Source organism: Micropterus dolomieu, linkage group LG01 (genome assembly GCF_021292245.1).
Source record: "Micropterus dolomieu isolate WLL.071019.BEF.003 ecotype Adirondacks linkage group LG01, ASM2129224v1, whole genome shotgun sequence".
Classification (NCBI taxonomy): domain Eukaryota; kingdom Metazoa; phylum Chordata; class Actinopteri; order Centrarchiformes; family Centrarchidae; genus Micropterus; species Micropterus dolomieu.
Window position 1 is genome coordinate 42,393,040 of NC_060150.1, and position 13,411 is coordinate 42,406,450.

At 40.1% G+C, this 13,411-nt stretch overlaps 1 protein-coding gene across 1 annotated transcript in view; it reads left to right on the forward strand.

Moving 5' to 3' along the window:
• The window catches only part of cnksr2a (connector enhancer of kinase suppressor of Ras 2a), a 70,187-nt gene that overhangs the window by 33,840 nt on the left and 22,936 nt on the right, over positions 1–13,411 (forward strand). Inside the window, exons 13-21 of the mRNA XM_046035173.1 lie at positions 2,972–3,186; positions 5,785–5,836; positions 8,711–8,886; positions 9,324–9,397; positions 9,522–9,593; positions 11,035–11,102; positions 11,253–11,350; positions 11,886–12,104; positions 12,950–13,091. Of these exons, the coding sequence (XP_045891129.1) occupies positions 2,972–3,186; positions 5,785–5,836; positions 8,711–8,886; positions 9,324–9,397; positions 9,522–9,593; positions 11,035–11,102; positions 11,253–11,350; positions 11,886–12,104; positions 12,950–13,091 (1,116 nt within the window). The remainder of the gene's footprint in view (positions 1–2,971; positions 3,187–5,784; positions 5,837–8,710; positions 8,887–9,323; positions 9,398–9,521; positions 9,594–11,034; positions 11,103–11,252; positions 11,351–11,885; positions 12,105–12,949; positions 13,092–13,411) is intronic.

Sequence of the window (13,411 nt, forward strand, 5' to 3'; positions counted from 1 at the left end):
GACCAGAGGTAGCAGGACCAGAGGTAGCAGGACCAGAGGTAGCGAGACCAGAGGTGGCAGGACTAGAGGTAGCAGGACCAGAGGTGGCAGGACCAGAGGTGGCAGGACCAGAGGTAGCAGGACCTCTGAGAGACCAGAGGTAGCAGGACCAGAGGTAGCAGGACCAGAGGTAGCAGGACCAGAAGTGGCAGGACCAGAGGTGGCAGGACCAGAGGTAGCAGGACCTCTGAGAGACCAGAGGTAGCAGGACCAGAAGTGGCAGGACCAGAGGTGGCAGGACCAGAGGTGGCAGGACCAGAGGTAGCAGGACCTCTGAGAGACCAGAGGTAGCAGGACCAGAGGTAGCAGGACCAGAAGTGGCAGGACCTCTGAGAGACCAGAGGTAGCAGGACCAGAGGTAGCAGGACCAGAGGTAGCAGGAGTTTCCTCCCCATTGAAGAGGAAGTTGGTCAAAAAATATTGAGGACACATTCATTTTGAGAGTCTCCTCAACAGAATGATAACATTTTTCAACTTTTCAAACAAGCAGCCAATGATTTTCTGCCAAACAACATTTTGTGGTTTAAAGCAAATCCTCTTAATCCTCGTTGTGTTTATGTTAATTAACCCCCAAACAGCCACAGTGTACAGACATTAGCTGAAAGTGAACCAGCAGCTATCCCCATTTTGCATTTGGATCACTTAAGTAACCATCCGTTTCTCTAAAAGATTATTCATTAAAGAAGAAGGTCCTTGAGAAACCGTTGTTCTGAAGGTCTTTCCAGTTTGACCTTTCTGAGTTGCAACTTCTCTTTTTTATTATGATATTGGATAGGTTAGAACAGTGGTGAAAGTCTTCAAATGGTCTTCTGGGTTTTTCAGACATGGCAGGTTAAATATCTTTTAGAGGAGTTGATGGTTAACTTATCTGTGACCTGAGTGTATGCTACAGAGAGGCACAAAGCTGGGGTTAGCTAGCAACATACACAGTGACACATGTTTCACAATAAAAATAAGCTTAAAATATTGTATAACTTTAAGGCCTGACAATGGGCGGAGTGCATTTCCTTCATTTCAGTTATACATTGTTTACATCCATGTTTTGCTTGCTTGCAGTCTTTTTTGTCACATTAATAAAATGTTTTCCACCAGGAACTGGCGATCAGTGGAATAGAAAGTATAACAGTTGCATGCGTAGTTTTGGATGACAACAACTAATCTCTCTTTTGTTGTTCACATGTGAACAATGGACATACTTATTTACTTTGGTGTTAAAACTACACCAATTAATCTGATGGAGGCGCTAAAACTAAAAGGTAAAAAAAAATCTAACTTTGAAAAGACATAGTGCCTTTACGACACAGTGTTTTTATGTGATCACATCTGAAGGCTTTACAGATATTTTTGTTCTATTTTCAGAATAACTTATCTTAATAATGATGTTGTGATTAAAGGTCAAAGTCTGTAACTGAAATGTTTTATCTCAAACTTTACTGGTCTAATTTTAAGGAATCTTTGAGAGATGTGACCTTTTGGAACTGTTAATTTATATATTAAAACTTAAAATATAAAAATATTCTTTGATAGGCAGCACTGATAAAGAGATCAATACCACAAGATACCATAGAAACAAATATAAGAATTAGTCTAATTTGGACACTTAGCTAAAGGTGAAGGTTTTACCTCAGAATATCACCTATAATGTAAGTCTGGTGTGTTTTACGTGAACTTGATATAGTTGGCATTTGTGTGCTGGTTTGATTGGATTTTTGAAGTGGGGATGTTTGAGGTACTTATCCATTATCAGTATATTACCTGCAGGAGGTGGCGGTCAGCGCATCCCCACTTTGGAATAGCAAAGAGTTGTACCAGTACGGAAGCTTAGTAATGTACTGCTGTTTACAAGGTCTGCAGCAAAATGTATTTTAGCCGCCTAAAAGCCCACTGAAATATCTATTTATCAGTTCAGGTGTAAGCTATATGAGAATTTAGAATATTTCCAGTGCTTTATCTTGCCATCAGACAGCCATTTCCTTTGGTACTAAGTTTTCTCAACCTTAAAACTTCTGTATTCCTAGGTTGAAAATTGGCAACGCACTACATGAAGTAAATGACTGTCTTACGCAAGGTAAAGTGCTGAACATATTTTAAATATAGCATATATGTCAAAATTTAGGCTGGAACTCAGAAGCAGACCGGAGACAGAGCAAGTTAAAGTGATTTATTGTTAAAACAGACAGAAAAAGGCAAGTGGCAGGCAGATTAGTGGAGCTGAGGGGTTTATGGCTCGCGTCCAGAGCTGTTGCAGGCAAGGCTAGCAAGAGAGCGAGACTGGCATTCTTAGGGATTTGTCCTGTGAGAGTTTTTAGAGAGTGAACGTGCTTGGCTGATCTGGGATTTGAGTGGAAGTCCGGTGTAATCTCCTAAAGACGTTACTAAAGACAGGCAGGCAAAACCAGGTATTTTCAACTTTCAAAATGTTCAGAACACAAGCAAAAAAGCAGCTGGGACCAGTTTCTACACATACTAGCGTAGACTCAACAATCCAGCGGGATCTGGCTCTCTGGTCTCTCCTTATGTAGCAGGCTTGATTGGAATCTGGGACAGGTGTGTGACTGGATGCAGGTGAAGACTGGCGCCAAAACCAGAGAGCCATGTTACGCCCACAGATTCTACTAGAGAGAGAGAGAGAGAGAGCAGACAAAACTAAAAAACACCAAGCGCACGACTTTCACCCATATGCAAAAATAAACACTAACTTAAAAACCAGATGTCAAGGCGAGGGACGTCTGTATTTTTCAGTAGGCCTTCTTTTAGGTGACTAAAATACATTTTGCTGGGCAGGACATGGCTTAGCTTATGTGTCGATACATCTCTCTGCTTCTCCAAACTGGGGACGCGCCAACCACCATCTATGTAATATACTGACTGTGTATAAGTACCTCATACACCCCAACTTCAAAAATCCTAAAGCATCCATTTAATTTCACAGAAGCATCACTGATGCGTTACGTAGGACTGTCTGGCGTGGACGAGAGGATCGGCTCTGATGACTACTCGTCCCACACAGCTCGTCCGGGCAAGCGGTCCAATGACACGGCCAAACGCGCCAAGAGGCGGAGCCACCACAGCCAAAGCCCCTCCCACTATGTCCTCCAGACAAGCCAGAGAGAATCTCCACCGAGAGACCCCGCCTCCATTTATCACGTAAGTCACTTCTTTTTTCTTTTTCATACCATATTTATTTTCTTTACATCAGCAGGACTGTCAGTTGTGATTCTTTTAATTTAAGAACTGAACCTTCCTGTTAAATCAATTAAACTCTTCTCCCTCTTTAAAATAAGCTTTGACCACTTTTAGGTTTCACCCTTTCTAAATTAGCTTAAAGACTGGATGTAAAACACCACTTATGATTTATACACTTTTGTTTTTGTATGTATTAGATAATATAGATTTAACATATTAAAGTTTTTTTCTCAATTGCTTAAACACTATAAGCAGACTTTTGAACTAAATTTTCAAAACCATAACTCCTTTTTTTAAAAAAGCACACCCATTTCTCTAAACTCTACACACAAATCCCTTCATTTGTCATTGCCTCATTGGGAAAGCACTGACATGACTGATCTGGCTCAGGAGGTAGAGCGGGTTGCCCGTTACTCAGAAGGTCAGTGGTTCAATGTGTCCTTGGGTAAGATACTGAACCCCAGTTTTCCCCTGGCAGCTGTTTTCCAGTGTATGAGTGAATGTTAGTTTCTGTTTAAGCACTTAGGCTCAGTGTGTGAATGGTGAATGCAATGTAGTGTAAAAGCACTTTGAGTGGTCGAAAAGACTAGAAAGGCGCTATACAAATACGGAGCATTTACATTCAATATTGTTTACTCGAGTCAGCACAGGTTGAGCTCAATTAGCACACAGCTACCCAGGTGGAAACACAAACTGTCAAAATTGATAACACACCAATCAGAAGCTTCAATAGATAGATAAAAGGGCCAGAGTCAGTTCATTCAGTTTTGGACCACCATCTACTGCAGCAGGTAATACACTAACTTTTTTTGTGTAGGACACCAGAGAGGAGGAGGAGGAAGAGCAGGGAGAGAAGTATGGAGAGGAGGAAGAGGAGAATGACGATTTTGTTACACTTGGACAGAGCCAGGCTAGCTGTTTCTAGCCTTTTACGCTAAGCTCACCAGCAACTGGCTCCAGCTTCTTATCTACCATACAGGCGTAAGAGTAGCACCCATATTCTCATCTGACTCTGCAAGAATAAGTGTATTTCCCAAAATGTCAGTTTCTTTAAAGAAAATAGTTTGAAACAGCATAATGAGCTCTTAGCATTAAAGATGTCAAAATTGGAGGAGTACCAGCATTTGAAGTGTGAACAATCCAGTTTTTTCTACCTTAAGTTGCAGGTATTGCTTTCAGGATTGCATTATGTAGTTGCATAATGTAGCTCAAATAAGGTTATGAAACTCCTGACTTTCCCATCAGTTGCCTCCTCAAAGTAAAAACTTATAACAAGTTAAATGACGTAACAGTCTCTCTGATTTAAAGATTTGAGGGAAAATAGGGAACATTTGAGCTTTTACCCCTTTTGAAAAAGTGCTGTAGTGAAGTGTGATGTGAGCAAATGCTGACTCGTTATTACCCCCTGTCACTTCCATGACATCTGTCCGCCCTGCCTGTCCGTCGGAGCTTGCAACTCTCAGGTCCAGACAGTCAGTTTGGCCGGCGCTGACCTTATACATCTTGACAGCATCTCTTTGGAAATTAAATGTGTTTGCATGCGTGTGTGTGTGCACGCCTTAGTGTGTGTTTACAGTGTGCATGGCTGCTGCGATGGCAGATGGCGTGTCAGTGGGTGTGGGCGGGCCCGTGTCATCTGTCTTGCTGAGCGGGGGGCTGTGAGTGGCCGAGCTCCAGGCTCTGACATGTGTAATATCGTGACATCAGAGCTGGTGTGTTGCCCCATCTGACCTGCCGAGAGAGGTCACATGCATACACCAGACATGCTGTCCAGAGCTGAATGTTTTAGATCAGAGGTTTTCATACAGTGAGAGCGCGGAGGAAGTCATGACCGATACACATTTTATCTCTGGTGTCCATCTTGAATAAACACGCATAAATCCATTGAAATCACAGAATAACAAAGACGCTTCTAACTGCAGAACTTGCCTGAGAATCATCACATTTTCTTCTTTTATCCAGTGATAGTTGTTGGTACATCCATGGGTGCTCTGCAAACAGGAACTTCTAATAGCTAATTTGTCGTACTTTTAATTGTCCGAATTTACCAAAGTGGAAACAAATACAGGCTCACAGTTGTAGCCCATACTGTAGCTACAGTGCCTGCATGATCAGACCTTGAAAACCCCTCTGTCAGATGTTTGTCCTTCATGTTTGCTTACTGAAATTTTTTGTTTAATCCCGAGGCCCCTGAGCTCCATTTTTCTCTCATTTCCTCCGTCACCTGAATGTCCTGTTGTGCCACAGTTTCCCTCCCCTCCCTCTGTTCTATGCTTAGAGGTGTGAGTGTTGCTAAAGTCCTCCATGAGTTAGACTTTTCCACCCCCACATGTGTGTGTGTGTGTGTGTGTGTGTGTGTGTGAGGAAGAGATAATGAGAGGAAGAACGTTTGCCTTTGTATCTGTGTGCCTTCTGCCTCCTCTCCTCCGCTCCCTAAGATCTGTCATCTTTTATATCCCAGGATTCTTTGCAGCAAACAAAGGCCACTGATTCATCCTGACAGCCTGCTCTCTCCAACTCACCCTCCCTCTTCTTCTCTTCTTTCCAACCCGCTCTCAGACATACCAACAGTCCTCCTCTCTGCAGTCAAAGACCAAGAAGAAGAATAAAGGTAAGCAGAGAAGCCACCTGTTCGGTTTCCCTGCAGTCCAACACCTGCCAGTTGTGGTCATTCCCTCTCTCAGGGACGCTGAGCTAATGGACGTTGTAGAAAAATATGAGAGCAGCTGCTGCTTCAGTTGAACCAATTATCTTTGTAACACTTTATTTTACAGGTCCGTAATTCGCTAATAATTCTTAAGAAAGTTTCAAGGACAAAACAGTATACTTTGGTCCTTATTATAGATATCAGAGATACAATTCTGAGAGGCTTTATTGGTTTCCAGAAGAATGTCCATTAAATAACAGGCTTTATTTTAACCTCCCAAAAAATCCATTCACTATTATTTTATTATTGGAAACTTAATTCTCTATTGTATACTTGCCTGTAGACACATTTCCCATCCAGACATGAGGAAAATTCTCTGCTTTGCATAATAATTTGAGTCTGATGTGTTTTTTTCCACAAAAAGTCCAGAATCGATTAATATGCAAATATTGTTCATATAATCACTTCTGAATGCAAAAGAGTTCCTATTTCAATGAAAAGTTCATTTTTAACCACTTTAATATTTTTGCATGTGCAGCTGACCTGCTCTACACTAAAAGACACTTATGGGAACCAAGTAATTGGAAGTAACTACTTAGAAATGCATTACTGAACAAAGTGTGTGCATTTACTCTCGTATTTAATACCACAAAACATCCATGAACATCCCCATGACTTTACATACATAAGTGACATAACACTGCCTTTCTAGGAAACTATACAAAACTGCAAAATAAAGTGTGCATTTAATTTTATTTATCTTGATATTTATTTATCTTTTGCTAGTATTTTTATTTTTAGATGACTATCATGATTCTTTAATTACACAGAGCTGTTCTACAGACCTTACTGCTTTTTATTCACAGTATCACTCTCTACATTGGTACATAGGGCTGGCAATATAGTTAATATTTACTTATATTTTGTTTGAGTTGATTTATTGTCAGCCCTGTAACTAATGATTATCTATTTGTGTTGATTTTAGATTTATCAATGAGTTCTTTTGATCTTTCAAATGGCCAGAAATGTGACAATCACCATGATGATTCGACCAACCAAATGCTCAGAACCTAAAAAAAACTATTCACATTGATATGAAACAAAGAAAAGTAGCTAATTTTTGCTTTATAAATACTGTATAGTTCATCAAATTGTCAGTATTGTAGTCATATTAGTGCTGTTGGCACATTTTCACATGTTTATGCATAGGTAAAAAGACACTGGTTGGTAACATAATCACAGCTTCTTTATTATTTTATTTGGTGAGATGTAAATAAAAACCTCACTGACCTCAGCCATCCATATGCAGCGAGTTGGGAATTTATCCTGCTGGAGTTGTCAAATTATTATCTGCTTCAGCTTGAGTCTCCACAGCAGAATCATTTCATCGTCAGGAAAAACACATTTTCTCACATTTTGTGCAGAGACCACTGGATTTGCATTTTAACACATCGTACTTATTTCACAGATTTTCAGTCCAGACTGCAGGCGAGGCAGCTTTCAATCAGTTTGCTATATACTGTACTCTCAGTCCACATGAACATTTCGAGATGAAAATCCAGTGATTCAGCATTTCTTTATGTCAGAAGGGCATTAAAAGTGTAATATGTAGTATTTTCAAACTGTTCTTTCATTACTTTTTGTTTTATTTCTTCAAACAAATGAAACCACACTTCAGGTATATTTTATCTCACCTTTGTCAGAGAGTGTTTATCAAAATGCTAAATCCCATAAATCGTTTTCCTTCCTCTTGTTTAGATGATTTTATCCCAAATTGTCTTCTCTCCTACTCCCTGCTATCAGTTTCTTTGCCTCTTTGACCAAAGCTTTTTTTTCCCTCTCACCACACTAACAAGGATCAACATGTTGGAAGAGTTTTTTTTTTCACTTGTTTCACCATCTGCCATCGTGAGAAGCTCTAAAAAGCTTTAGCTCCATCTGCACTTTTCAGCCGACGGCTTTGTTTGTTTACAGCTATTCTACCAAAGTTTGAAAAATGAATGTGATAATATGATTTATTGATGATTTAAATTCTCCAAGTAGCACCCTTATCAAATAAGTAATGAAATATTAGTTACCTCTTGGTCTGGGCTGAGGCATCTTCATTTTCTAAAATGTTTCTCCTAAAGTCAAAACTCAAATTGGTGATGGTATCAGGCCGCTGCTGCACAGAAAATGAATTGAAAATGAAAACCATTTCCAGGATGTACAGTTTCCTCTACACCAGAGTATTTAACCTATTAATTATCTACAGTCTCTTTAGGCTTAAAACTTTTCAGACTGCATGTTTGAGCTTTAGTTTTCTTCCATCTAGCTTCTGCGGAAGAAAGTTGTTTCATTTAAAGATATACTATACACTGCACTTTTCATTGCCACAGAAATAAATGGAGTATTGAATTGTATTTCCCCTTAAAAGTCGTGAGACTTTTGATACAGCACAATAAAAGTTTCTTGGCGGCCCTCAACTCTGAGCCAAGTTTCCCCAGTAATCTCTAATGAGGAGCCTGCTGTGAAAAACGTTACAGGGCTTTTATGCCAGAAGGAAAAAAAGCACTTTTTTTTTATCAAACACCTCTTACATTGCTGCAGTGCACCAGTGTTCTGTCAAATCCAGAGACTGAACTCTTGCCAAGAATTATTGCTACATTAGGATGTGGCATTTTGTGAATGCTTTTATTCATGCTGCTATGAAAAAGTGAGCACTTATAAGCAGCATTAGTACTATGTTCTGCCGTTTGAATGACAATTTTCCTGCTATCAACACATGCTTTGTGTTCATTTTCTGATTTAAATTATCTCTGTCAACGGCACTTTCACGTTTCCTCCCTGTTGTTCCAGGACGGAGTTTGGCCTCCCTGAGTCGGAGGCGTGTCTCCTGCAAGGCGCTGGGCAGAGGAGACTGTGAGGGCTGGCTGTGGAGAAAGAGAGATGCAAAGGGTTACTTCTCTCAGAAGTGGAAGAAGTACTGGTTTGTGCTGAAGGACAACTGCCTGTACTGGTACATCAATGAGGAGGCATGTCTCTGTTTTTCTCCTTTTCTGTCCAGTTGCCTGAATTTTTATTGACACTAGATGTTCAAAATTTTTATTTCAAGTGTCAGTTTCTCAAAATGGTGACATATTTCATAGTGTTTAAGAAAGTAGAGATCTGAAACAACAAAAAGGTAATGATGAAATTTGTCCTACTCTCTGCTTGCTGTAACAGGAGCTATGTAAGTTTTTGTAATAGCTGCAGTATGTTTGTTATACAAACACTGTATAGAAGTTACGCTGAAGTTAAACTTTATGCAAGAGTATTACAACTGCAGGATCAGTCAGGAAGATTTTGCCTGAGTAGTAAAGTAAAAGATATTTCTGCCTGATTTGTGTTTGTAAAGTATAAGTGTTTCCCACTTCCCATTAATTTATTGTTTATCTTTCTCTTCCTTTATTTTAATTCTCTTTCTGTTCAGGATGAGAAGGCAGAGGGTTTTGTTAGTCTTCCAGAGTTTAAGATCGACCGGGCCAGCGAATGTCGCAAGAAGTAGTAAGTGCATCATGGAAGTCTATTGCATATTTATGTGTATTTACTTGTGCATCTGCAGTTTAAACACTCTTCTGTATGTTTGATTGCAAAAATATCTCCCTCTGTTCCCCCCATGTCTCTCTAGTGCTTTCAAAGCATGTCACCCCAAGGTCAAGAGTTTCTACTTTGCAGCAGATGGAGTGGATGACATGAACAGGTAACCCAGCATGTGCTAAACACGGATGAAGGTCATGCAGAAGGGCAAATTTCCAGCTGCGTGGCAAGAGTGCAGCTTCCTGTTTGCTTTCCCCAAACCACAAAACAAATTTGTTTCTCGTTTGATGATAAAAAGAAGGCCTGTTTTAATTTGGGAAGTGATGTGTGTGAAATACATCATTTGCAAGATATTTCCATAGAGGTTCCAGTTTCAACCTGTGTAAAGGCTCTCCAAGCTGTAATTTCCATACTATTTACTACAGAGAGGGTTTTGTTAATCATTTCTAAAATCTAGTTTCAAGTGAATTTCAAAGTAAAATAATAAAATATTTAACAAAGTTGTGATAGGTTGAATATAAATGAAAACAAGAAAAATTGAGAATTTAGTCTTTAAGACCTTTCTAGTTTGACATTTTGCAAAAATGAATATTCTCTTTCTTGCTGAGAGTTAAATGACAAGAAGCTGCCGCTTTGCTTAGCTTAGCTTAGCTTAGCTTAGCTTAAAGACTGGATGCAGGGGAAACAGCTAGCCTGGCTATAAAACCACACACAATTTATTGTTTTTACACTTTGGATTAAACAAACAAGATACATCGTGTTAATTAGTGAGCTTTGTAGGTGCTGGTCGGGGGGTTTTGTTACCTCTGGACAGAGCCAGGCTAGCTGTTTCCCCCTTGTTCCAGTCTTTATGCTAAGCTAATGGAGTCGTTTCCTGGCGGTGCGTGGTATCAGTCTTCTCATCTAACTCTCGTTGTTCTCATCAAACATAAATATGATTCACCATTGCTTAAAGGATAAAGTCTCACTGGTCCTCTTTCTCACCATTGGAGTGATGTGGGCTTATTTATTTAATTTTTTCCAATGAATTAAAGGGGAATGCCATCGGTTTTACACATTGAAAGTCTGTTTACAGGTGTTGAGGAGTACTATTGCACATTTAAAAGTTGTATAAAGCCTTCAGTGGCTCAAGAGGGATCTGTATGAAATCTGAGACTAGCAGCTCGAAGCTACAGTAACCACTGCTAGCATAACACACCTGAATCTCCAACCGGAGTTGTTTGCCATCGTGTTGCATTGTGGGTAATGTAGGCCAGGTTTTGACAGGGAAGAAGAATGCATGGAATAAAAAGATGATATGCTGAATGGGTTTTTATACTTTTTCCACATTGACTCAGATAATGTTGTAGTGCAAAGCTAAATCAGCGGCATACTCTTTGAATTTAAGATATTTTCCCTTAATGTATTTGGTTGTGTTCAGATTTGAAGTGTGGTTTCATTATGAATTTCCTTCAGGGTTGTCTGGATATTTCTAGACTTTTACAATGTTCTGTTCCTTCTTTCTTTCTTTTTTCACATTAAAATAAGAGTTTTTGTTTATGTCCTATATAAATCCGTAAATATAAACCTGAATTTCCTTCTGGCTGTTCCTTCCTTTTGTTAAGATGGCTGAGTCGTCTCAACATGGCTGCTGTGGGCTACGCCGAGCGTGAGAGGATACGCCAGGAGCAGGGTGAGGGTTTATTCAGTGACATGATGAACAGCACTCCACAACTTAGAGTTTACTTCCTGTGGTATTTTTAGGATATTTGTGTAGATTTCCTGGATGCACATATGGATAGATATGGATGGTGTTTCTGACTGTGTGTGGGTTTCCCTGCAGATTACTGGAGCGAGAGTGAACATGAGGAAGACACCACCTCCAGCCCCAAACAGGACAGTCCCCCACCTCCATACGATACCTACCCACGGCCTCCATCTGTGAGTCACACACATGACTGTATTGCACGCTCATGTAAAGTACATACTGTACTTGAAGGCAAAAATCATGCTCAGTGCTCCTCCGCAGTCCATTTTAACTGTCAACTTTATTGCCCATTTAGCCAACAGGGAGTGGTAGGGCTAAATTAGGTATAATTGATGCTATAATTGTCCGTCACAGTGCTTTGCTCCACATTAAATGTATTTTTTAGCCCAGAATAAAATGAAAAGCTAAAACAACAGTTTTTAGACACCAGACACAGTCTTTTTTAGATAATATTTGAGAATCCTTTTTATAAAGAGTCTTTTCAACAAACAAACTCATTTCCATGTGTCCAAACACTCATCTCTTCATTTACATCTTCCTGTCTCTTATTTTCTCCCCCACATACTTATTCAATCATCACCCTGCCTCCTTGGCAGTCATCTGGCTCCCTCGCCGGATGAATTTCTTTTTTGAAGTGTGTCATTATAATTCAAAGAGATGATCAATTGACGTCTGCCACATTTTAACTCTGTCCTCTCTCTATATCAGATGAGTGCCTACTTGGAAGGCCGGACCACTCGACTGTCTTCCACGGAGACGTCACGGTCTCGCTCTTCGCAGGAGGACTTCCTCTGTGGCGACCCCCCCGCGGTGGCTGCAGAGCCGCAGTACCATCCTGGTCCTCTAGGGGGAGGGACCACGCACAGTGGGAGAAAGCCCGGAGGCAGCAGCAGCAGCGACGTGCAGTACAGATGTGATCCTGTGGAGGTGCGTGTCAGTCTGTCAGAAGATATCTTGACTGCTAAAGGCCTCATTTACATTAATTTTGCCGTTTAACAATTAATGCTAATATTTTGTATGAACCCCTTGTCCTTTTGTTTAGTACCACTATACAGCAAAAAATGTCATTCACGTTTCCTGGAGAATGAACACCCTCCATTTTGGACAGTGTTTGCTTTTGGGGTGTTATCAGACTAAAATGTCACATTTGCACACAATGTAATGTCACAATGTAATTGGCACACAGTTAGCTGATTCATACTACCAGTAGGGACTCTTGATTAGAAATTATTTTAATGGATTTTGTTCCACAGGCCAAAATTTACATTTTTAGCCCCAAAGCTAAGCCAAAGAGTCAGCGGGAAGACGAGCAAAGACTCGAGGGGCCGCTCACAGCTCTTTGTTTTATTTTTTTCGTTGGTTATTTATGATTTTACATTCACCAAATTCAGGAGTTTGAGAAAGGGGTTTTTAAAATTCATACAGATTTAACAAAAATATGTTGTTTTAAGGTGCCATACTTTTTCACAAGAAAAAGTGAAGTGGATTAAAATAGTGAAACAAATCAGAACAATATGTTATTTGAAGTAAAAATTACTACTAATAAGCTTTTGTGAATAAGACATGAGTGTCTTCTTCCTTTGGATTGTTAATTGTTAATTTGGATCCCCTCTTCCTATGGGTCCAAATGCAAATAAAATGCATAACCAACAATGGTTGCAGTTATGCTATATACAGTAAACAATAATGTTACCGCTGGATAATGCTAGTCGACAAGTCTCACGCTGGTCAATCAGAAAAAAACTTTTATACCCTGTTACTGTTTCCTGTAGTACCGGTCCAGTCCCGCAGGGGGCAGCAGTGAGACGGGGTCTCCGGGCCGCTCTTCCTCATCTCAGAGACGTTCCTGGCAGGACCTGATTGAGACACCACTGACTGAGGCTGGACTGCACTACCTACAAACTGGACCACTAGGTAACACACAGTTAAACCAGATGCTTTGTATATCCAGCAAGTTTTGATAAAATGTTTGAACTGATTGACTGTTAGAGGTTGAAGGAGCCTCAGTTTGTGCCTCTCGTGCATAACCGTTACATTCAGGTCAAAGAGTCTGGATGAAACAATGTTCTCTCTGCACATTAAAAAGAATTTTAAGTCTTAACTGAATTTGCTAAGAGGACTAAGTGTAGCGTTGCAAGCTACATATATATACTCAGCAAAAAAAGAAACATCCTCTTCCTTACAACTTCTTTTCTTTTCAGCAGACTTCACATGTGTTAATATTTGTATGAACA